Below are 27,379 nucleotides of genomic sequence, written 5' to 3' on the forward strand. Positions count from 1 at the left end.
GAGGCCATTAGTGGAAGGATACACAGGATTCAGACCAGAGGAGGAAGGAGGATATGGTTTAATGGACGCCTTCCCTGCTGCTGCGTGGAAGGAAAAAAAAAAAGCTCTGTCTGTAGCCATCTCTCTTCCTGAATCATTCAATATCAGCAGCGGTCAGCTAAGGAAGCGCATTTATCGATTTAGAGAACAACGCAGAGACAAGAAATACCCTTTAGATGTTTAACAACTGAAATTTGCTGGAAAGAAATATTTCCTAGCAAAAAGCCTGTAGTGGTTTATATAAAGAAAGACTCAGTTTAAAGGAAACCAGCAGAAAAAACATCAGCCCTGTGGCAGAATTTTGTCGAAGTCTTTGTGATGTGAGCTCTGATTCACACAGATTTTAGGCTCAATGAGAAGCTGTGAGACAGAGAGTGACTTGAATATTAATCTCTCTTTAGAACTGTTTCATCATTGTGTCTGTCTGAGTATTTTTTGTAAAACTGAATCTGCTTTAGAGTCATGAAAAATCCTGAACCATCAACAAAAAAAGTCAATCACAGTCGTACCTAAAGACATTTAACACTATGAAGTAGTGGGCTTTGAATTTGCACCTCCACTTTTTCCTGCATTACCTTTTATCTCTTTCTTTCTTTTTTAGACATGCTGCCCTGGGACTTTTTAAATCTGTGACCTTTTTTCTCTGAACCCCTAACCCTTAAAATCCAAAACCAGCACCTGGGTGAACATTCAAGGTCACCTCCAGTTTGCTCACATTGTGTAACACAAAAGGCTCTGACGTCAGTGATAAGATGGTGATAAGAAACACAAAAACACATCCACACGGTTCCTTTTAGCTGTAGATTTTTGTGTGTTTGCACATCTTGTGTCCTACCTCTGTGTGTGTTGTAAAGGGCGGCGAAGGTGACGACAAAGAAGGTGGTTGAATATTTCCCAGCATTCACCAGGTGTGGGAAGGCTCGCTTGGTGTCACGGTAACGCCTCAGGCACTGGATGAAGCGCAGCCAGGCTGGCAGACACTGGATGATGGCTCGTAGGCCGTAGGAGTAGCTGTGACAAATGTATTCTCCAGGACCTGCGATAGAAAGTAAACAAAGACCACGATCACAGATCTAACTAATAACACCTTGAGTGGAAGACAATCTACTCTATGATAAAAACCACAACTGGCTAAAGCTTCCATCAACACTGTATTAAAGACAAACCTTTAGGAGTATTTTGGTGTCATTGACCTTCAAATACACTCTGTGGATGCTTTAATGAATGGCGACTGAGATATATAATCTATACATTTTATAATATATAATATCTGAGCTTGTGTGCTACTTTCTGTACATTTTGTATCCATAGGATGCATTATTAGTGTTTTAGGCTGGGCTACCAGACTCAAAATGCCTTTGTTCTTCTTGTTGTTGTGTACACTAGTTAAAATCGCTACTCCTCTGTTATACGTGAACGGATTGGTCTGAAATTTGCTAGGTATAATCTATAGCTGTGTACGCATTGACGCTCGGAGCCCGACTTTCAATTTGGAGCCCAGGGGGGCTCTTTCTAAGTGGGGTCCTAAGTGGGTCCTATTTCTAAGGCCCCACGTTTGGAAAAAAACGTAGGGCCTTAGAAATATAACAGAAACATCACATCTTACTTGGAACTTGTGGTAGGAGACCCTTGCTGTTGCTCCACTGCAGCTCAAATATGTAGAAGCAGATGAGATACTCCAGGTCCATGAGAACAAACACCAGAGAGTTGAGCTGATCTGCCAGCCAGAAATCAGCAAACTCCACGCGGTGAAACGGAGCCGTGAACACACGGAACTGAGGGACGACAGTAGAAAAGTCAGAATACGCCAAAGAAAAGGAATATAATGAACTGGACATGAACTAAGATTGTATGTGGTGGTTTAACAGCGTGACTGGATTAATCAGCACAAAAATACAACTAAATAGTTGCTCCAACTTTTATTATCAATCTGTAACTAAATAATAAAACCTCTGAAGTTGCTTTTTAGAACAACACAGGAAGCGCTGAGTCACACTTCCATCGCCATGTGCATGGATTTGTTGTTTGCATGACACTAATCTACTGTGTACAACACATGGATGTGTTTTGTGTAACCTGTGTCTACAGTTTCTATGCTGTTGATATTAGCGATGTGACTTTGGCAGGACTTCAGACATTGACCACGCTGTGTAAAGTGATACAGCCTCTCTCGCCACTTTCCATTTACCACCCCCACCACCTCCACAACCCCCCGCAGGCCATAGCTGACATTCAGTTCCTCTCACCACGCACTCGCACACAAACATTCACAGAAAATGTCAAGGGATATTGATCGTTTTTTGTTTTTACATGTATGAACTCATTAGGATTCCTCCTGAGCTGTCAATCACAGGGACTATTGATCGTGAAAGCTCCTCAGTCATATCAGACTCAAGGCCTGTGTGCACTTAGGTGGTCAGGATATCATTTCATCAGCAAACACTGCTGATCCGAGTGGCAGCTCTGCAGGTTGAACATTAAGCTAATGGCCGATGTTTGACATCAGGGAAAATTCACGCACACGCACACACACACACACACACACACACACACACACACACACACACACACACACACACACACACATACACACACACGACTATTTTACCATTACGGTGCAAACAATTTGTTCTTTGTTCCAGTAAAACCACCATTTTTTTTTTCACAGACTCATTATGGAGACAATCAAAACTGAGAATGGATATTAAGGAAAATTACAGCAAGGCGAAGGGTTGGAGGAGCTCGCTGGGGGTCCGTGGGGAGCTAAAGGGAAACAACGTGGGGGGAGGAGTTGGATGGATGAGGAGAATGGGAGGACAGAGGAGCTCAGGGCATCAGCATACTGATAGATCTACGCCTGTAATGATTGCACAGTCACAGCCTCTACCTCCCCTGAGACGAGCCGCATTCAATAATCCCTCAACCCTCTGCCCTGTGTCCACGCACGCACGCGCACACACACACACACACACACACACACACACACACACACACACACACACACACACACACACACACACACACACACACACACACACACACACACACACACACACACACACACACACACACACACACACAGACAGACAGTAGTGCAGCTCAGACAAAGAGTCGGATAACAACTGAGGATTTTGTAAACATGAGATTTGAGATGGATATCTGAATTGTACCTGCATTAATGTGTGAGATACATATGCATGCATCAGTCCCATCACCCTCCCTTTCCTACACACACACACACACACACGCATACACACATAATAGAGTAGAAAGGGTGGCGTATGGCAGTGACAAAATACAAAGCTTTCAAAAGTAAACAAAGATTACCATGTCATTGCTTTATTGACATTACTTTTTTTATTTGGTTATGTTAAAATTACAATAACACAAGAGAAACAACTCTCAAATGTGTCATGCAATTATATGGCTGTCATAAAGGCTGTTCTCAAACCATTATCACAAATAATCTACGAAATTCTGCAACACACACATACAGTAGATTAGCACTGAATCATATGGTATTTTTTGTGTATAGGCAGGCCAATAACTTCACAATTATTGTACCAACCAATTAATTTTGACACAGACAATGACATGTGGTAATTGTGGAAAATTAATGTAATTGAAGGGATTAGAACATTTGCTGAGAGAGCAAAAACTGGCAGGTATTTAAAAAAAAAAGCCAAAGTAAAACAAAGTACATTTATTGTAACAACCTAATTATATAATAGATGTATATGTTTTTAAAAATATGTAACCATTTTATAAGGTTGTGTATCTGTTGACTGTATCTGTTTATTACAAGTGTATATACATCCCTGATGTATATTATTATTGTGAGCCTAGATGTGGAAATCTATAAATAAAAAGGGTTGAGTTATGTATTTTAACTATCATAGGCCAACAGTTTTTATTTACATTTTACTTTATTTTTCATGTTTTTTCTTCATTATTTAACCTCAAATTAACATGAAGATTGGGCCGAGGTCAAAGTCTGCATGGTGCAGAAACGAACGGCATCATTGAAAGGCTTGGAATACAACAACATAGCTGTGTGCTGGCATTGCTAAGCTCTACATTATCTACTCTATTTAAAAATGCAAAAAAGATCTACAGCTTTATAAATACATTTTGGACAAATATCATTATATTAATTCGTATTTGCACTCATTTTCTTATTGTGCAAGTAAAAGTTAGTCACAGGTGAAAACATTTTTACTTTTACTTTAAAGGATTAATTAAGGAAAAAATTCAGAAACTCACCAGTAGTTTGAGGAGCCAGAAACGAGATTTGTAGTAGCAGGTCTTGAAGGGGTTGATGAGGAAGAGCAGCATGAAGCCGTAGAGGATGAGGGGGTTGACCTGCATGGGGAGGTACGTGTACTCCGAAAAGACACACGAGAGGATGCTGAGACACCATAACACACCGAGGAAACCAGCAACCTGCAACGCAAACACTTTCATTAGAGGGAAACCCATGTGACACATCAGAGAATTTACCAAGGCAGTGAGATTTAAAAAGCACAGTGTGTTTGGTTAAATGAGTCTCTCATGGGCAATAAAAAGAGGCTGTTTCCTGACAACAATATGCTGTAATAATTAAATATCTATTACCCATGTGACCAAACACTGTCATTTGTTCATTTCTCAGATTTGCTAAAATACGTTTAACGTAAAAAATCAAACAAACTGGATTTCTTTCATTATGCAGCAGAAGTCTGATTCCTAACAAAAGCCTTTTTATGTATTTATTCAACCTCGAAAAGGTGCTGATGAGACAGATTGTTTCGGGGATTGATCTCAAAGATCAGGACGTGGTTGACTCCAGCCTGCCTCCATCCATACGTGTTAATGCCCAACAGAAAAAGGAACTGGATCAACAGGAAGCCACCGCGATAGATCCGCACAAGGGGCCACACGTTCTCGTAGCGTATGAACACAGCACCTGACAGACAAACAGGAGAATCACACTTGTCAAACCTTCAGACTTGATGCTGAATAAATAAATAAAGAGCTTCATGACAGATCTGGGTGAGGAGAAAAGAAAGAAATGCTTTCAAATTTTACTCATTTTTATTGATATTTTGCAACTATACCCCAGCAATGCATTTTCAAATATTCAAGATTTATTATTGAAATACTGTACTTGATTTCAACCATTCTTGTCACTTACCAGTGAGAACGGCAGCAATGGCAAGAATGACAAAGAAGCCACAGAAGAGACCCACACGGAAAGTAGTCCAGGCCAAAGCAGGCTGGAACACAGGAAAAACCAAGTAAACTTCAATGACTAAATGCTTTATGTGTAGATAAACTCTACATTTAAGTCTATATGCAGAGTTCCATGCAGAGAAATTGTACATCTTTGAGTGACTGAATCCCTCTTCCATGTATACTCTTTATTTACAAGCATGCAGAAGAAATTGGAGTTCATACTTAAAACTATTACTGGAATGATATTAACAGATAACAGACCTAGTATAATGTAGGGGTGTCCATTGCCATGAATCTGTCCATACAATAACACATTTTAAATGTAAATGGTAACTAAAAGTAAATGGGAACTAACTGTAATTCAAGTACCAATATCAAAAACAAGTGGTATGTTTATCAAACTGTCAAATTACATTTTTCTTAAAGGTTTAACTTTTGCTTCTTCAACAGACTATGATACTGTAAAGTTTTTAAATTCTTAAAAAAAAAAACATCTATCTATAAAAGTGCCCAGTATGTGTTAAAATAAAATAAAAATAAAGTGCAATCAACCTCCAAGCTAAAATGCAATGGGGACAGCGTTAGTTTAACGATATCTGATGTGGACACCTAGTGACTGGGCGTTTACAAGCTATGCATATGTTGGCGCAATTAAATGTTTTTTAAGTTAAAAAATATGATTTAAAAAAAACAATTTGGAACGATAATCACACGACGAACTATCACGATATATCACCGAATCAATTTTTTCTTACACCCTTAGTATAAAGTGCCTGTAACTGTCTCTTCAGCACAGGATTAAATACTAGAGGAGCTGATGGTTTCCTCTCCATCTATACAACTTTCACCGTTCCTTTTCATTCGCTTTTCACTTCTCTTCTGACCTCAGTTCAGAAAAATAAAAATGCATTAACTGCTAAGGTTCATAAATGTCTACGTTGAAGAAGACTGATATTTATGAAGATTTATTTTCAAGATTGTTGCATCTCTCTCATGAGGAGATGATTGCTGATGAATTTAGTTGTTAAAAATCTCGTTCACATGTCTTGAGAGCCATTGCCATAACATCCATCGCACTCATTGATTTCCATTGTGATCAGTGGATGTTCTGACCTGAGCTGCCCCCAGCGGAGGAACTCTCAACCTCTTCATGGCTTTTTGTCGATCTCCTGCCTCCAGCTCCGTTGTAACCAGGGTCTGTGTGTGGGAAAAACATCACATTTTGTGTCACAGATATTTATCCTCTCAGGTGTATTTGTAACAGTGTGTGTTTGTGCACCTCTGTCTCAGTGATGAGCTGTGTGATCTTCTTGCATGTGTAGAAAGGTGCCACCTCCACATGAGCCACGCGCCAGTCGGCACCACGAGGCGTATCCAGGATCTTGTCATGTTTCTTTAAGATCTTACGAAAACCAGTGAAGTTCAAGTTCTGCAGAAAACAACAACAAAAGCAAACAATAGGTTTTTGGATGTACTTAAAACATGATGTGCGGAGTGTGAGGATGTGTGTGTGTGGGACCTGGTAGTTCTGAAGCAGGATCAGGCTGAGATAGAACTCGCTGAAGGCAAGCTTCAGGTCTTTGATGTTGTGGTGTTTGCAGCGCTCCTCCTGTGACAGGTGAAACACTGTCTTACGTTTGCGCAGGCCGGGTGGAGCGTTGCTCTCACGCTGAGCGTCCAGTGACGACTGAAGCTCATTCTGAAGTGTAGCGGATCGTCGCTGAGCTTCAGCAAGCTTTTCTACGCACACAAACACACACACACGAGAGTTTTATTAAACATGTCATTGAAAGGAGCTATTTAATTCATAAAGTCCTTTTTTTGTATGCAGAAAAAGCTGGAGAATAAAATAGGTGTTCACAAGGGACCAAAAACCACAAGGAGACAAAGACAGCAAAGAAAAAGTTATTGATAAAGGAAATAAAACCCTAATGAACTGCAGTTATGAAACAAAAAACTGAAAGACATTCAAAGCTAAAAATATAAAAGCATTCTGGTTCAACTTGTTATAAAAATCCTCCTCTACTGGAAATGACATGGCTGCCCTCGCTGCTGAATCAGATCCAGGAAATAAAAGCCTGGAGACCGTCAGGCTGAGAGTAAATGCTGCAGACTGAGGAAACATTATGTTGGGTCAGATCTAAGTTAATACATCTAGGGAGACAGAATGGCAGAAAAGGTCTGGGTAGTAACTCGCATTTCATTTACTTTTTTTTTTTTTTCATATTTCTACCAACTTATTAGCTGAGGTCAATCTCATTTCTCTATTGATTTTATTTATTCAACACTGTTTAGTATCCCTTATGTTACCACTGCTTCCCTGTTTGGCTGTGAATTATATATGTTTTTCATTTATTTATTTTGTTCCTCAGACTCTCTTCCCTCTTATTATGTTAATGTGCTGCTTGGAATAGCACTAAATATAATTGCATTTACTCATATTTTTACAGTTCAATCGAATAATTTTCATCCCAACCGGGAAAGAACAAAGTACCATAAGTAGTCAAATTCTCCCCATGGTCAGTAGTTGACCATATTAACTACTATCTGTATGTTCATGAGGATCGTTATTTTTAATGTGGTAATAAATGTCCACTAAGGCACACTGGGGTGTAGTATGAGTCTAGTATCTCATCAACCCTGACAGTTTAAACTAAAGCTGCTGTTTATAATCTGACAGAAACAGTTACAAATGTCTTAAAGTGATGCTAAGGCTCCTATGTGACATCTTAAGAAATTATGATTGAAGTTGTTGTATCACACTGTGTGTAAATAGTGAGTGGATAATGAACTCAGAACAGGCTAGACTAGCATAAAGACTACCTAAGCTTTGGGTTTAATAGAGTTGTTTAGAACACTATTAAGACACTACTCATTTCACGAGTAGTGTCTTAAAAGTTGGACAAAAAGCTGTTTAATGAAGTCTACTTATTTACTCTTATTCAAGTACATGGTGTAATTACTTACTGACCAAGACATGTTTTGTGTCATTTTGCTTTTTTGGAGATTTTGAATTAAAAAAAAAGAAAAAACCCACCGGTTTAAAGCACCTGCTATTTATCTACAGTTCAAAAAACACACAGGTAGTACCGGCACAGTCTGCTGACCTGATAAAATGTTTTCCCTAGTGTTTGTTACATGAGGATACAAGTGTTTCCTACTGGAATGGATTTTTGAGCAATGCAGCAGAAAGGCTCTGAAAGGTCAGGCACCCCTTTCAGAGGCAGATAGAGCCATGGCAAGTGCCTTACCTAAAGTCAGCAACTCAGCACACAGTATATACCTCCACCCCCATAACAACCCACACACACACACACACACACACACATTCCCACATTGATGCAGGCACACAAAGATAGTCAAACAGTGATAAGGCTGCCTGTTAGTCCTTGGTTCTCTTTCCTGTGAGTATAAACAAGACTCCAGGCAGCAGAACTGAGATTATGTTTTCAGACAAAATACATCATCCACCCCTGGGCCTGTGGTCTGCTGATGTTCTCTCCTAGGAAGTTTTCTAATGTTCAAATGCTGGATCACTTTCAGAGGCAAGTTATAAATGTCTAGTTTACGGTGTTACTGTTGGAGTTAACATTGCTTATTTTACTATTACATCTGCCTTAATGTATTATAATACATCTAGTCAGATTTTGTCAACCTATAAACCCTGACCCAAAATGGCTACAAACAAGTTTTCTTTGAGTGACCAGAAAGTAAAATTCTTAACTTCTGTAATTAAGTTATTTTACAAATCGAAATACAGTTAAAGCTGATATCCGGAGTTTCTGAGCGGACATCTCGACGTCCTGCCCTCAACAGCTCCACTTCCTCCCCCTGCCTCTGCAATCTACCAGAGGCCACGCCTCTACATTTGTGCACGTGCTTCAAGGAACACACGGTCGCATCGGAACGCATTGATATAGGTCTATGGGTCATCGTGGCAATGGACATTTCCGAGATAAGAGCCTCCATGACGCTATGCTGCTCAGTGATACTGGTTTGCTGTTGTGACACGCGTCCTCGTTTCCGAACACAGTTTACGCACGCGCATTCCCTTTGATTGACAGAGTCCACTCCAGGGAAGTTGAAGCTTATTGGCTGGGCAAACTCGGCGCTCGTTTCCATTTATAGGGGTTTTATAGGGGTCTATAGGACGAAGGCGGGCCTTATATACATTGACGTATATGAATGACCACCTACAGTAGACCATAGTAAAAGACTAGTTGGGTATTTTTGCAAATTTAAAAAAAAATTACACATAAACATAGATTTCTCAGGAACTCTGGATATCAGCTTTTGGGAGTGTTTTGTTAAAAGCATAGTTTTATATTGGATTAAATGGATTAAACTTTACTTTAAGGGTGATGGCAGACTATGACCAAAGCTTTGGTTTTACACCACGCGTGTCCATTTTCACTGAGACTGATTTCACATTGTCTCCCTAATAACTGGTAGTAATGGCAGATCTCATCATCACATCTTGTACGATAGATGAAACAATCCTAAAAAAGCAAATGTGAATGAAACTACTTTACAACAAAGAAAAATCACGAGATCCAGATTTGTCACTGGATAAAATAAACACCTGTTTCTACATAACATATTCAGAGCACCTGTAAAATAAACACAAGATCATCAATGTTGTTTTTAATATATATAAATGCAAATATTCACTCCTGTAGACTTATATCAGAATGAAGTGACCTCCAGTGAGTAATCTTTTGGTATTTAATAAAGTAACACAATCTCTTTGGGTACACACAGTTGATCGGCCCAGCTTTGCTAATCAGCCACACTCATTTCACCTGTGTCTCTCAGCTGCAAATAATCAGCTCATTTTCTCAGGCGCAAACAAGCTGGGCTTTGCCTGTCAGCGATTATGACATGCTTGTGGTTTCTGTGTATTTACTTTGGACTGAGTAAACTGTTTTTAGCTGTAAACTTAGTACATACATGAATAGAGCATCTTCATCTCTTCTCATTTTTCCAAAACCTTATCTTTATCTGCAGGTTTAGGTCAGTCGAATATAAGGCTACTTAATAAGGTGAGCCCTATTCTGCCTTTAGATTCTTAATAACTCCGCCTCCTGCTAAGGCGCACGATGATTTATCCTCATCCGCTCCATCAATCTACCAGTAATAATACACCATTATGAGCTGGAGTCAACCTTGGCCCAGGGTTGACCTGTTTTATTCAAACTGTCTCCGGAGGAAGAACCTTCTGTCTTCAGATTCCACCCACAATGCACTGCTGCTGCAACACCAGAATGAATCATGGCTTTTAGGTGTGGTTGATGAGCCCAATATCCGGATTCGATTGTGATTACTGAAGTTTTTATTACAAACTGATTTCTGATTATTAATGATTATTGATCTTCCATTTAACATCAGTCAGCTTCTGAAGTATTTAACTTTTTTTTTTAACACCTCAACACCTTCAATATTGTATAGTGTATATGAAATACCCAAATTAGGAGGATTCGCCTGGTTTGTATTACATTTTTAAAAATACAAATAATCTCTCTTTAGAAATTTAAGAATCGATTCATACTTGTCAATAATAAATGAATACATTTTTTGTCACCACTCCTAATGGCTTTCATATCGCATTGCACATCACACCTCGACTGCCTTATTTATCCCTAAGCCAAACTTCCAATTCTGCAACTCTGTGCAGCTGAATAATCACATAATTTAACAAGTGGTTCAATATATGTCACGTTATGGTAATATTACTTGACACTGCGATAAAAATTCATTAATCATTCTGACTTAAATGGAGAAATTGTGTTCAATAAATGTGCTTCAATTATGTAACATGACACATGACATTTGAACTAACCCTCATTATGTCACGCAGTATTCATGCTAGCATAAGTAAATGAATACCTGAATAAAATGTGTTGATTTTCAGGAGCTCCTTTTCGCACGTCTGGAAAAACCTCTCCTCAAACTTTGCGTAGTATCTCTTCACTGTATCTTCATCTGTAACTGGAGAGACAGAAAGCATTAGTGTTAAATGTAGATCAAAGGATCACTTTACATACAAGAGGCTCTAAAGAATCAAAGTCTGGACAAAGCTCTCTGTAAAGGATGAACCGCAGAACTCAGGGATGTTTTTTTAATATTAGCTTCATCCAAACTTCAGAAGATCTGCCATTCTAGCGTGAAAATCCAAAAACAAATTGGGAAATATAATTTAGCTGTACAGCTGGACTGGGAATAAGCAACACCTAAAGTAAACAAAAACAAAATGCTGTTTTCATAACTTCTGAAGCTTTTCTTATGCTAGCATTAGCAGGAGCATTTACAAGTTTTAGTATACGTTTAGTTTTTTTACTTCCCAAAATCAAACTGCACTCCCTTAAGATTCATTCTTACAAACTAAACAGACGTCCATTCAGACGCAGAATTAGATTAACAGCTTCCTTCTGTCTCTTGTCTGTCTGTCTGCCAAAAAAAATCCAGCTCAGCTTTTTCTGCATCCACCAATTCAATCAGCATCGACGCTGCCTCAAATAAACGCTGGGCTTCATTCACACAAAGTTAGCACCTGACTGAGCAGAAAAACACTAAACTCACAACATTGTGCATGTTTACTCTTCAGAGAAGTAATAACCACACCATTTAAATTGGTCTAAATCTGTGTCACAAATACGTAAATAATAGGAATGTCAATTTAAATTAAAATAAAGACAAATGTATGTTTTAAAGCTAAAATATGCAGAGAGTCAATGCCAGTGGTGACACAGCTGGAAAAATCTATTATATAAAAAAATAACCTTTAGCCGAAAATGGTCTAGCCCACTTTCCATTCAATACAGTAATAAGAAAGAGATGCCCCAGGCAACAGGCTGCCAATACCACTGCTCTGCCCAACCGCATCCACACACACACACACACACGCGTACACACACGCTATGAAAAGGTCAAGATGTATACAGTAGCAGCTTTACGGTGCAACAGCTTTACAAGATAAGCTAATTAAAAGCTGCCATGTTAGGTAGAATTTGCACAGGTATAATGGGAAAACATTAAACGATTAAAAATAAATAAATAAAAAAATCACACATTACAGGTGAACAGGCTCAAATAAAAGAGAATCAAAATATCTGTATTAGTAATAACATTTTCTTCTTGCACCGTCCGTTCGTTGACAGTATTTTGTATTTCAGGGAAAGAAAAAGATAAACTGAAAATTCCCTGTAAATACATTTGGCTCTACTATGTTTTACATAGGCTTTATCCAATGTTTAGATTCCTATTTGTATATTGCAGTAAATAATGCATATTGAAACAAAGACTTTCCAAAAATATGTAGATTATTTTGTCCAAAAGTAACTGGAAAGGTTTTGTGGTGGTCATGAGTTCACATTTTTACCCTGTTAACCCATATCAGTTCATTTTCACAGTTTTGATTGTAGAATAAGACCTTATTTAGATCAGCATGGACTGATTTGCATTGGGTCTAAATGAACAAGTCTAACTATATTTTTTTAGAGTTGCTTTTCACTTCATATAGTATATTACATTTGACAGAAATATGCACTCTGATGTGTTCTCTGTATAAGTGAGTTAAGGTAAAGGTGTAATTCTAGTCTGATTAATATCTGTATAGAAGATGATATGACATTTTTATTATTTTTCAGTTAAAATTTTGACACATGTAACCTCAAATGTAAAAATGTTTGGATGAAATACATTCCCTACAAACTAATCCCACCTGGATAGTGGCTAACAAAGGGAGGGAGTGAGAGTGCTGTCAGGATCAAAGTGCAGATGTGAGGTCAAAGGATGAGAAACGAACCAGCCCTCACTGTCTTTCTTTTGAGTAACACGTCAGAGTGAAGAGCGCCTCTCTGTCTATTTGAATTCATTCATGTGTGTGAGGAAGACATGAAGAGAACACAGTCATCCTCTCACAGCTCCTAAGAATCCGTCATCAACATCCCACCGAAAGGAAATGAAACATAAAAGTCGTGCATTTACACTCCAGAGTTATATGATGCTTGTCCTTTACCTACCTGTAAAACTAACTGGGTTGTAATGCCAATATGCTTTTATGACAGAAACATCCTACATTCATTAAACTGCTGCAGTATGGGGTGAGCCTGTGATTGAATCAGCAGAGTCAGTTTACATGAAAATCTGACAGTGCCTTCGCCCGCTAAACAGTATGAGTTCTCATTATCTACAGCCTGAGTGGATCATAAAGAAGGTGGCTGTCTGCAGTGGGGACATCATGGGAAACGAGAGCTCTAATTCAATGATAATAGGACGAATCTGTCTGTTTTCAGATGAATATCCATGATGATTCAGTTATGCTGCTGTTTCCTCATGAATAACATTCTCATTCAAGTGTTTTTAGGAGTAAATGTGTCTGTGGGATAATCTACAGTGTTTAGAAAGACACCAGGACAAAGACCTTTCTCACCTAAAACATGTTGTTTAAAAAAAAAAAAAAAACATAAAGTTTGTGATAATTCTACCTCAGCGTATTCCAAATTCAGATATTAGGATTAAATGCACCTGTATGAACATTATAGTAAAAATCTAAGATATATGGAGCTACTGCATTAGCAGCAGATCCACTCGTCAAATATTCTGTTTTTACACTTTTTGTTTTTACTTGTTTCAGACAAAGAACTGTGCTGGTAGCAAGAAAAACATTTCTTGACCTACAGTATACCCGGCGGCTGAAAGCAAGCAGCCCCCTCCTCTCAAAGTTAACCCCATCGTCTGTAGATTGTATAAATAAATGATGAGACAGCTTCCCCTGAACTACTACGTTCACCCCATGAAACACTCCAAACACACACACACATGCATGTGCACACACCCTGCCCCCAACTTCTTCTGTTCCCATGCAGGCGTTCTGTGACATGGCCCCATAAGACCAGCATAATATTAATATATCCTTCATGGACTCCTTCCAATGTGCTGACTACGAACAGGACTCAGAGGGAACAACGTGAACATGTCTCACACCTTCACACCTTAGAATCGTCTCACATCTTACTTTCTGTTCTTTTTTTGTCACATTTCCTTAATCTTTAAAGGTTTTCTTTATTCTAAGAGCTTGGATGTCCTCTACTACAGCAGACGGAGACAGAAGAGGGCAGAGTTATATATTTTTTTCTGAAAACAAAAAAGCAAAGCACTCTTTTTGACACAAATTATTTCCTCCCATTCGAAGTTCCATTTATCCCCCATAATGACACCTCCCTGTGCACCATAAACTACTGTATATTGTGATGGCTTTATTGTCTGGGGAGCTGAAGAAGCCATTACGGTATGATTGTCTGTGCCAGCTTCACTCTTATCACCTTCTTGCATGCAGCAGGTGTAAAACGCAGCCATAGACAAACCAAGCCATAAAAGAAAATAGGATCGACTTAACTCCGGGCCAATATTAATCTAGTGAGACTAAAAGAACATGTATATTAAAGTAGTTTCCACATCCTACAGTACCAGACTGTACACAGGGAATCATAACACTGAATCCAGCCAGACGAACCCCCCAACCCCCATTCCTCTAGTGTTTTTCTCACTTACTCCCCATTCAGCCCTCCAGCCACAATTAATTCTACCAATCGTCTCTCTCATCGAGGCCAGGGGAGCATTAAGAATGCAAACTCACAGGGTTGCATTGCCAAACTGGGAGCACCAGAGGCAACACCAGGAACTGCTGTAGCTCCAACCCATTGTGTACTATTTATTACTGACAGACTGCAAGCCAAGCACGTCTAAAAACAAACCTGGTGTTGGGTGTGAGTGTGAATGTCAAGAGTAAAGAGTGCGTGTGATTTGTAAACCACCAGCCACACATTGGGCTCTTAAAATGGAGAGTTTCAATGCAATAGATCAGATGGAGCGGGAGATGACACCTGAGACCAAAGGGTAGAACTCAGCCCTCAAAGACACTTTGATAGGGAAAATATAATCAAAATATCATGGACACCTCAGTTACTACTTTGTTTTGAGAGTTTTATGCTGCGCTTAGCAAAGCAAGAGATCAGCAACGACTGAAAACTAGAGCACTCAGAGAGTGTAGACCTCTGCCAAGTCCAGCACGAGTACCAGGCGGGACATACACACAATACACTTCCCTACCACTACCGCATTACCTATAAGCCACGACACTTAAAGTATCGTTATTACCTCCGCTCTGCGCTTCGCACCTGGCGGAGGTAATAACTGCTTCTGAGTCAAAAGTAGATATAAAAATGGTTGCTCCTATTGCTAGAAGCAAGAAACAGATGTTAGAACATAAACTTTTACTTACAATTGCTTTAAATACAGAGAAAGCATTTCATTTTGAAGCTATTATCATCTGAGGAGAACTTTAATGTACACTCAGCAGGATAATGGATACACGCTAACTGGGAAAGTTTCTGAGAACCACATAAAGTGGGACATGTCTGCTGCTCTGCCAATATTGATCTGCCCACAATATTTCCTGTAAAATAGAGAATAACAAGACAAAAACCACCTAAGTACTTGGAGATGATGAGTGACCATGGAACAAAGGTCTAGGCTACGGCAACGTAACAAAAGACGCTCGTTGTTGACTTGTTGTCTTACAGTTCTGTATTCTTTTCATTATCTGCTCCTTCTCTGTTTATTCTTTCCTGCTTTTTATTAACTGCTACTATGAAGCATGATCTCCAAACAATCAGAACAAGGCCATGTTTGCTTTGAAGGGCATCTCACACGAGTGGTTATTATAATATCTACAAAGAAGGCAATTCTGGTGGTCTGAGCCCCACAGTCTGGTCTGAGTGTTGTCAATCTCATTGTGGTCAAAGACATTGCATTACGCAGCTTAACGTGATAGTAAATGCTGATATTAGATTTCTGTATACAGTCTGAGGAGGCAATAATAAGCAGACTTTTATTCCTGGCAATACAGTCCAATGAGATGTAATTGAAGCAAGTTTAATCTTAAAAGGATGGCGTCTGATTTCATTGGAAGTTTTTCTAATGGAAGATTTGTAATTTAACATATCAGGTACGTTTCCATCAGAAGACACACTGATGAAATGCTTTTAAGATTATTTTGGAGAGAAGTTGGTAACACCTCAGATGGATCGAACTTTTAAGCTTTAGGTATTTATTGTATTTGACAATTATAGGATGTTCAAAGCTCTTGCTTAGCTTTGACTTCAGCGTAAAACATTATGAAGTCATTGCCTAAAATTTGCCACGCATTAACACTGAGGTTAGTTATGTCACTTTGATTCTGAACTAACACTCCATTCACAGAGTCTGTGATTGAATGACAATCGATTGGTGGACATGACTGTCCTACATTCCAGTCAGTTTACATTGCTAATGAGTCCATCCTCTAAATATTTTACAATATTGGAGTAAAAGATACATGAGGGAGGAGTTGAAAGGGGTGGAGGTCAGGGGGTGTCATCAGCGTCGCGCAAACACAGCATGACACGACAGAGGGCATCTGTAAGGCTATGTGCATTCCATCCACTCCATTAGCTTATTATTACCGTGACACAATTATGCTTAAGCTAATTGGACAGAACAAGATTGATTACGCACAAAAAGCATTTCCTCTTTACATAAACATTCATAACCTTTGTCTTAGAGACAATCAAAGCAGAGAATCATCTGTGCAGTTTCCAGTGTCATCAATGACAGAATCCAGCACACAATCAGTTTCAGGATCACCAAGTCATTGCTGAAACTCATTAGTCAGGGCTGGTCCACATGGTCATGCCTCATTAGGATTACAAAAAGGTTTATGTTCTGCACTGCATGTAGCACGAGCATGATTGATATTATGTATTGTCTGCTCTGTGGAGAGGAGAGCATCCTCCATGCTAGGCTGTGTAGGGATGTCTCATTTTTTGTCTCTCTGTTAAAGAATGAAGTGTGGTCTGTCCTAAAGTTGACCCAAGAAGACATTTAGATAATGTTCTACATTAATTTGTCAATCATTCTGAGGCTTCAGGAACCCACAAAAAAGATCAAAATGCTGCATGCAGACATATTCAATTATCAAATAGTTACGTTTTTCTAATGTACTATTAACTTAATTATAATTATCTACTGTTTGCAGTTGAGAAAATAGGAAGAAATTGCCGTAACAAAAGATAATTCAACACCAGATATTACATGTTTGAATAAAAACATCTGCAATCATAACTTTAGGTTTATTCAACTCAAATATTTGTAACACTCGTTACAAGGCAAAAACAGGCACAGTTTATATTAAAAAGCAGAGGCTGTTTTTCACCATCTTACATCATCAACATCAACTCCATTGTTGTCCGGTTCATCTGCAAGTCCAATGCAGACATGCAGCCTATCGTGAGAAGGATGTATTTTCTTTTCGGCATGGCTGATAAGACCATACTGAAAACCATTTTTCACCGTCATTCCGTGCTGTGTAAAACAACAAAATTGGACGAACACACCTTCAAGCGACATTCATGACAAATACACACATTTGATCTTCTCATGATTTAGGGATGAACAGTTCCAGCAAATTCATGTAGAAAATGATGACACTGCTGATGGATGCAATCAGGAAATTAAATGTCAACCTAATGATGCACATGGCAGAGTTGCAGGGTAGGCTTGATGAAAAGGGCAGAGTAAGGCTGTAAAAAAAAAAAAAATCTAAAATCAACCTGAAGACGAGACTGAGGAAAATCAAATGTTGAACGAACTTGCAGAGAGAAATAGGAAAGAAAAAGCTTTTATCCGAAAGCTGTCTGAAAATCAACCATCAGGCACCCAGATGTGTGATCGAAAGAAAATTGCCCTTCCACTTCAGTGCGTTGTTATGTGGGTTTGCATGTGTGTACCTGTGAGGACCTTAAATGCTTCAGAAGTCTCTGCCCATCCCCTGGATGCTGTAGCCGTTAGCAACCATCGTCCTGACGCAGCCTACATTGTGTTGCAGCCAATTTCTTTCCCATCACTGATCGACTGTGTGCATGCATCTCAATGAGCAGGTGTGGATTTATTGTTTGAGCGTGTGCATGTGATTGTATCAGATGGTACAATATAATAGCTATACGTTAGGGTCTGCGTTGATTGTCTGACAAAACGCAGGCTCACGCTCACTCATTTATTCCACATTTATTCCATATTAAGACAAATGTCTAAATCGCATTTATATAGTCAGCTGGCGAACAAGCAGGGCGAAAACATACACACAAAACCCAGCAAGCGGGAAACTGCACAGCATCAGTAAGCAGTCAGCACATAATAATCAATAGGTGTTGATTAGGCCTACTCAGTACCTTTGTATTGCATGGAAAGCACAGCCCGTTTTTTCCCTGTATGCCCGGGAATCAATACTGTGATTTCTGATGAGGCTGGGCTACAAATCCCACTGAGTGGAGGCAAGAGAGCAGCACACAACAAAGGACTGTAAAAACTGGACTAAATAAAGCATCATCCATGATAGATGACACGATTAAAAAGCCTAGATAGATTCCCATAACACCAAATGAATTAAATGTGTGCTCATAAATGGGTGTCTCAGGAGCGTATTTCAGATGGCAAAAAGGCGTTGGGTATTCTTCCCATTAAAAGCTCTGCTGTTGATTAGAACAGTGGAAATACACAACTGCAGTCATTAAATGCCAGACTTTAGCAATAAGAGTGTTAAGAGAGGGCAGGAAAGAAAAAACACAATTAATTATTGGACTTTTAGAAACTAGCATTTTGAGTATTTACTTAAACTCTCATTTTTATTCTCCATAGTTTCCTACTTTGATCACTTTAAAACATTGATTTTCGACAGTTGAACACAGAAACACTTTTTTTTCACTCTTTTAAACTGTAGCTTGATGCTGAGGTACATCATATCGATTTAACACTTTTGGTACTCGTTGGCAGAGTAACATGGAAACCCTTTTATACTAAAGCCACTTTGGGACTGTTTGTGTCCATAAAAAGATCGGTCTCGCTTTAAATCTTCAACCATGTATTTGTCAACTCTCAAAACTGAAGAGTAAATTCTGACTGCCTTAACTTAAAACAAGAAGACAGTCATCAACATCCTCCGCTAGATTGGTTCTCATTATAACTCACAACCTTTTCCTAAATGTTTTAAATCTAAGAACTTAGATGTATACTAGGGATGTAACAATTTACTCAACTCCCGATACGATTCGATTCACGATACTAGATTCACGATACGATTCTCTCACGATTTATTTTACAAAATGGGACTGTAGACAAATTTTTTTTTTGGGAAAAAAACTAGAAAATACGGTACTATTTTCCTTTTATTTTTCATTGTCAAAAGAATTCCTTGATAAACTATTCAAAACAATGCATTTTAACTAAAAATAAACCTTGAATGAAATAAACAAAGGAATAATACAAATGAAAATGAAGCCTATTAATTTAAATTCTGGCTCTATAATAAACAATGCAAAACTGCATAATAGTTCTTTTTCTTTTTAAAAGTGCAACTGAAAATGTATTTTGTGCCTTAACAATTGGACTTTAAAAAAAAAAAATTTACGTCATATTTGTTTGGACCAGCAGAGGGCGCTGGTAACACAGTGGTCGGCTGGCATGCAGATATCTTGCAGTGAAGAAGAGAAGCTATGCTAGCAGACAGAGCTAATAGAAAAACGTGATACCTATGAATCAATTTTTAACTGCCTTACGATTAATCGTTACATCCCTAATGTATACTTAACAAAATATTATGACATCAGAATATAAAATTACTAACTATCTTAAACGGTTTTTAAGAAAAGCTGTCCCCTTTGAAGATACCTCGAACAGAGTAAGAAAAACGGGAAAAGGGCAATAACTCCAGAAAAAAGAATTGTGCGCTTCTCATTTTCGAACTCCATCAAGGTATTGATACGCTGTAGCCACACACCAAATTTGGTTATCCTATCATAAACCATTTCTAAGAAAAGCTGCCCCCTTTGAAGATACCTCGAACAGAGTAAAGAAAAAAAAGAAAAAGGGCAATAACTCCGGAAAAAATAGAGGCACTATGTGTAACCATCACTATGCACACTATGTTGCATAGCATCTGCAAACCTCACACAATCAGGATGTCAAGCACGCAACAAAACACACAATATTTTGTGTGTTTGCCTTTGATGAATATATATTATTATAGTAATATCATAATAATATAGTACATAATAATATAATATAACATAGTAATATTACATAATTGTAGCATGCACAGTCAAATGGATAAAACCTGGAACTGTTTATGGTGCCTGTTTTTGTGTATAAAATTAGCACGTCCCATAATCAGGGTAATAGTCATAAAACGGTGATGACGCAAGGGAAACAAAAGGCTACAAAAAGAATGGGTGTTTAATGCTTGAGTTAGCATTTTTGATATAAAAACAATTTGATCAAATAGTGATAAAAAACAAACCATAGTCTATATTAACAGCCACCTAATGAAAAAGCAGTATAAATTGTGTGTAAAAAAATGAATCATGAAAAATGAAATGTGGCGCTGCTTCTTTCTTTTAGTCACACACGCTCTGCCCACCCACTTCATGTTGCACAGATAAGGCAATAATAAATTGGGAAAAAGCAACATTACATTTTAAAGACCAGTAAAGTAACAGCCCTTTCATTAATATTGATTTAGGATTATACATAACTGAATTAATTCAATATATTCACTAATTGCTGCTTCATTGTGGAATCACCTACAATTAAATGTTTCAGATTTAATTTCTCCCACTTTTTCCAACCCTCTTCCCAATAGGAATGTCCAGGCATGTCCTATTGGGAAGAGGCCTCGAGGAAGGCCCAGGACACGCTGGAGGGACTATGTCTCTGAGCTGGCCTGGTGTCGCCTCAGGGTCCCCCCAGAACGGCTGGAGGAGGTGTGCGTGGATCGGGAGGTCTGGGCATCTCTGCTGAGACTGTTGCCTCCGCGACCCGGCCCCGGATAAAAGCGTAAGAAAATGGATGGATGGATGGATGGATTTCTCCAACCCCCTAGTCCTGTTCCATCTATCCATCAATTTTCCAATCGATATGAAAAAAGTTTTCTATCTTCTTTTATAACTTTCACCTTTTAGGATACATTGATTTAAGTTTTAAGTCTACTTCCCGAAACTCACGAGTAAATGTATTTTGTATTTTTCCTTGATGGTTGGATACAGATAGAAAAAGATTACCAGGGATGACAAAATACATCTATTTCACTGTCTTCGGTTAGCACACACCCCTTGCTACAGAAGTACAAAAAACACAACATATTAGTTTCATCGATTTGTATTCAATGCTATTAATTATCAACAACATCCAAATGTACATGAAATAAACACAATTCAGACTTCAATTCAGAGTTACACAAATGCAGTCTTTGTTAGATATGATTGTGTTTGTGTGACCTAGGAGCAACTACCAGTGAGGCACGTGTGTGTGTGACACCATATATTATAGCAACATTAGTAGCTGGCATGTGAGTTAAATCAGGCCAGTAATAAAAGCAGATTGTGCTGATGGAGAAAAATCCCATGGGAGCTCTTTGTGTCTCTCAAACCCCCCCAGACCAGTACAAACCCACCCCTTCACCCTGTAAAGAAGTCATCTGACTCAAACCAATATTCCCATTCCCTTTGCATCATGCTCACTGATCTCATTTTTCCTCCAGTCACTCACGAAGCAGCAAACAGGATTTAAAGAATCGCCTCACTTGCTCAATGGCAGCAATAATAAAGGTCGACCTAAGCTAACACCCACATTCACTCTCCTCTTCTTCAGGACACCCCATTACTGTGACTGTGCACCAAACCAATGGGCCCCCACCACTTCATGATGGATGTGACAGATCAGGCCCCGTTGGCTGCAGGGAGCCTCAGCCAAGCTGATGTGTTATTCATTACTGCAGCGTTTCACTGTCCTTTAAGGGCCCTAAAAGGCCACAGAGGAGAGCCGTATTCAACACAAGCAACCTTTATTGTGATTAATGTGGCAGCAGCGACCTACAACAGGTATCTCACACACGGCTGGCTGTGCAACAGGGAAAGATAAACTCAGGTATACACTTTCAAATTGGCTGCTTCTGTAGCTCTCTACAGTCACATGATTCAAATCCTTTACATACATGATTACATGTTACAGCTGCACTACTTCAATCTTGAACCATGACAGAGGGGCATGGCTGAATTTGAACTGTAAATCCCGCCCCCCAGTCTGATAATCCCTCCCAGTCTCCTCCTCTCTGGAAGTGCACAAAATCGCGCACGAGAGCTGAACGTGCACCTCCGGTAAAACACGTCTCCACGCAAAAGGATGCACACAAAATATAGGAAAATGGAACATTAGATGACCGGTCTGGAAGGAAAACAGCCACTTGCCCGTCCAAAGTTAGTCCAAGACTGAACACAAGTTTGCACCGTGCAGGCGCTTCACTATATATCGCGGCAGCCAATGAGGAGGCTCCTTCATGGGCTCTGCTCACCCCACCTTTCTCTGTGATTGTAGCTGGAGGGGGTGACCGCCAATATTTTGTTTTTTATTAACTAAAATTGCAAAATTGCAAAAATCTCAATTTTCACAGAGAAAAGTTTCCAGGCTTGTGGTCACTGCTGGGTCTGTAGTTGCTCTGAGCTTCTCTTGTGCAACATATTACAGATAAAACTAAGAGTATGTAAAACTTTACACCAGGACTACATAACAAACACACAGACATCAATGCATTGAAAATGTCAAACTGCACCATAAACAAACACAGTGAGATCCTGAGTGTACAGTTTTTTTTTATTTTACACTGTGGGGTACGTTTATTCTAATAATACTCATATGGTACTTAAGGCAAACACAGACCTCAGGCATTAGGCACTTGTAACATTATCTGATAGAAGGATCAGACTGAATTATATTAGTCTTCTCACCAGACATTTTCTACATAACACCTCTGCTAGCTGTCTGCTGTAGTATGATGGGAACCGTTCTAAGGAGTCCAAACTTGCTTAGTCCTCCTGCAGTATCAGAGGTAGCAGTGACGGTGCAAAGTTCCAGTGTGTCCTGGCAGACTAGAGAGAGATAACAGCTGACTGGACCTTAGCCTCATAGGGTAGAAGTCAGCAAAGTAAGCAAATGACAAATAAACAAGGAGTCAACCTGTCATCAGAGCTGGAAATTAACAAAACGCAAACAAAAAGAGGGTTTTCCTCTTTAAAAACCCCTGAACATCAAGTAGTTATTATAAAACGAAGCATTTTGTTCACGTGTACTTGAAGCATGTCACTTAGGGATGTCCCGAAACTACTTTTTAATTTCCGATATGATACCGATATTTCAGCCTTGTGTAATATTGATCCGATATCAGCATGAATCATACATACTTTTTTCTTTTCTTTAATAAAAAAATAATTATTACTTATTTTATAGTGTGGAATGATAGAAAAGGCTTGATCAAGTGATGTTACTCAAACTCAAGAGAACAATAGTCAGCAACAGTAGGTATGAGAAAAACTGACCCATTTAATATTAACCAATTGGTTACATAAATTACAAAATATCTACAGTATTCTACAATTGAATAAAATAAATAAAAAATGAAATGCGGGAGAAAAAATAAAAAATCGGAGAATCCGGAAATTTTAATCTAATATCCGATATTCGTTTTCAGGCTAATATCGGACCGATATCCAATATCGATATCAGATCGACACACCCCTAATGTCACTGCAGCATCTTGTTTTAAAAGTGACAATATTTGAGTTACAACTGAAAATCCAGTGCATTGTTTTTAAAGCTGCAACATTCATCAGGGAGGATTTTAGAAAAGGTCGTCATTAATATTCTGATGCCCTTTACTGAAAAGGCAAAATTGATCTAACATCGCTGCCAAACAAGTCACAGTATGTGTGTGCCTCAATGTGCATTGTTTACGAGGAAGAGCCATCGCCATTGGTTACAGAACTAAATGTAAACAAGAAAAATCCGACACAAAGACACACAAGATCTAATGATTCCAGTTTCTGCTAAGCACATACACCCGTCCTTTAAGCAATATAGAGTACATGAAAGTGGAAGAAGGGTGGATGATGATGAAGAAGGAGAGATGAATGTGTGGATGCCGAGTGAGTGAGAGAGGGCGTGGAGAAACACGGGCGACAAAAAACAAAACAACAAAAGATCAGCCAGCAGTGGACAGAAGTTCAGAAGAGCTTTTGTAGTGAGAATACACACACACACACACACACACACACACACACACACACACACACACACACACACACACACACACACACACACACACACACACGTTAAACCTATTCCTATTGAATCATCTGTGGAGCAATGCCACGGTTTTATTGTGTGTCAAAGAGCACTAAAAGGTCCTCCACACTAACGTCTTCTGATGTATGTGCATGTATAAACAAGTCTTTAAACATGTATTACTATCAATATAAAATTCATTCATTCTTATCAAATAAACCAAAAGCCATACAGAGGCTGAAACTTCATTGCTCTCATGAGCTTCAAACAACAGTTTGAACCATATGTGTCAAAGTAAAGGCGCGGGGGGCAAATATGGTCCTTTAGACCATCCAATTCAGCTCGCAGGAGAAAATAAAAAAAAAAACACAGAAAAAACATAAATTATTGTGTAAATTACCAAATATTTCAGTTGTGGATATCTCAGCCATTCTAAATATACTAATTCACTGAAACTGTGCAAAATTTGGAGGATGGCATTTTCCTCATGCTTTTATTACATGACTACAATTATTTTAAATCTCAAATTTTCCTGAAATTATTTCTCATAATTTCCCGAAATTTAAAAAATATTAATAATTAATAATAATTAGTCACAAAATCAATTACATTTAAAAGAGAAAATCCTGCAGGGACTGATATGTATAAGTGCAAAACTATGAGAAATTATTGTTGAAAATGCTAATTTTCCTGCCTAAAATCTGTGGTCCACTTAAGATCAAGCTACTTTATATTGAACACACAGAGATTGTATGTAATAACTTATAAGTCAGCTGATTGGCTACACACAAAAAGCCATTAGACATTTCCAGAAAAGCTGCAGAGTCTGAATTTCCACCAACCAGTGCATTAAAGTGCTGACTTTAAAGCACAGCACAGCAGCTGGAGTGGCAGGACTCTGCAGGTGGCAGGAGATGTGAAGTTTCAGTGACTGCAGCATTCCTCCCTGTGGAGAACAATCGGCTCTAATGAACACTCCATTCATCCAGTCCATTATATCCACACAAGGAACGTCTGCCTCTGCCGGTGTGTGTCCGCTCTCCCATGCACAACGCCAGGACTTGGAAGCTCTTTGTTTGATAGATGTCATCATTCATCAGATGGAAATATTTGTAGTACTATTCTTTTTTTTCTCTTCAAATAATTGTACACACTTTACGGTATTTCATACAAGGTTTCATTTGATTCTCAAGCCGTGGCAAGAACTGGGAGAAGCGCAATAAATTCCAAGACTATTCTGTGGGGTGGACGATAGACAGAGCTCACAATAAGACAAAATAGATGACTAAATGGGCTCAGAATAATGATACAATACAAATGCTTTGGAAAGGGGGTACAAAATAAATACCCAGGCTTTATGAGACTTTAACCCTGGGCAAACATATGACTGTTTCAACTCAATACGAATCTGAAAAATTTGAAATAAACAATAAAATAAAGAAAATAATTTTTCTTACCTATCCTACCAAGTTAAAAAAAAAAAAAAAACTCAAGCTATAACAGTCAACACAGCCCAGGTTTAAGATATAGATATGTTTTTGTTTTTTTAAGGATGATGCCATGGTTTTTAAAGTTAATATAAAAAAACCTTTATTCATTTAATCAAACCAATCATTGGAATTGGGTGCATCATAACTTAATAACAACTAATAAATGTGTGATATGTGTAAATTTTCCATTTTTGATCCGATGCTCCGTGTCCATTATGCTATACAAATGGATGGTGTGACTTTATCTTCCTCCCTTGATAGAAAAAGAGAGAGGTGTGATATAGAGAAAGGCTGGAATTGGAGCATTGATGGCGACAGACAAGCCTCCGACTTGTGACTTTTCAGCAAGCTATGCTTAATCAAGTGCAAAAAAACACTTTGGTTGGACCGAATTTACATAATTGTTGCACTTATCGTACCATCACAGAGAAAGTGAGCGGTACCCCGCCCAGTGAGAGGGAGGTTGTCAAGGCAACTGATGCACAGGTTCAACGGGAGCATTCAGCGGCCTTGAAACACAATCGGGAGGGAGTGGCTGAGTTAGCCGAGGCCATTTCAACACCAGCAAGTGACCTGGTCCCTGTTTTACAGAAGGTGACTAACACATTTAGGCACTAACACAAGAAGTACATACATTTCAATAATGCTGGACACCACAGTGAGGTTAATTAACTACAGGAGAGAACCATCAGTGTTTCTGTTTTACTCCTCCTGACACTCTACTGACCGCTGAGCACATTAACTTTAATGAGTCTATCTTTGTACGTTCACACATAAACAGCGTTGCACATCCCAAGCAGCCAAAACAATAACCTCATGGGACACAGAGCACTGAGTAGGCCGCTCTTTGCTGCCGCGTCACAACAAACTGAGATAAATGGTCCAGTTTTTACCTCCCACTGGCAGCAGTGAGTCTTTCTCAGACCTTGCTAGATACTGACCTCTAAAGACCAGGAACACCCATCAAGACCTGCCTGTCTGATGCTCTTTTCTCATTGCCAACATGTCAAACGTGTTCCTGGTCAAATTCACATCCATACATATCCTCATATTTCCTGCTTCCAACGCAAAAAGATTGAAGACAAAATGTTTACCAGAATCCTTTGTATTTCACAAATGCAGTTTTTTCAAATTATATAGATCATCAACATTATGACAGTCATTATGTTACGGATATTCTAAAAGATCCCTCAGTTTTCCATTATTGTTCTACCTTTTTCTGTATTAAAGAACAAAAAAAGTACAGAGAAATGTTTTTTACAACACTTGAATGTTTGATCATCACATAATCACTTTAATTGGGTGCTAATCTACAACAAAAACATTGTCTTTTATATTAAGAATACTAGTGATTTTTATTATTATTATTATTATTCAGGGGTAGATACCTTATTGGGAAGCTTAGGAATTAATAAACCTGATTTACTTAG

At 38.7% G+C, this 27,379-nt stretch overlaps 1 protein-coding gene across 1 annotated transcript in view; it reads right to left on the minus strand.

Annotated features, from left to right (window-relative positions):
- xpr1a (xenotropic and polytropic retrovirus receptor 1a) overlaps nt 1-27,379 on the minus strand; it is a 76,667-nt gene that overhangs the window by 17,592 nt on the left and 31,696 nt on the right. Inside the window, exons 3-11 of the mRNA XM_028445105.1 lie at nt 11,140-11,241; nt 6,773-6,993; nt 6,533-6,682; nt 6,367-6,450; nt 5,213-5,294; nt 4,797-4,984; nt 4,303-4,482; nt 1,646-1,814; nt 875-1,075 (exon numbers count right to left, since the gene is read on the minus strand). Of these exons, the coding sequence (XP_028300906.1) occupies nt 875-1,075; nt 1,646-1,814; nt 4,303-4,482; nt 4,797-4,984; nt 5,213-5,294; nt 6,367-6,450; nt 6,533-6,682; nt 6,773-6,993; nt 11,140-11,241 (1,377 nt within the window). The remainder of the gene's footprint in view (nt 1-874; nt 1,076-1,645; nt 1,815-4,302; nt 4,483-4,796; nt 4,985-5,212; nt 5,295-6,366; nt 6,451-6,532; nt 6,683-6,772; nt 6,994-11,139; nt 11,242-27,379) is intronic.

Source organism: Gouania willdenowi, chromosome 4, assembly GCF_900634775.1.
Source record: "Gouania willdenowi chromosome 4, fGouWil2.1, whole genome shotgun sequence".
Lineage (NCBI taxonomy): Eukaryota > Metazoa > Chordata > Actinopteri > Blenniiformes > Gobiesocidae > Gouania > Gouania willdenowi.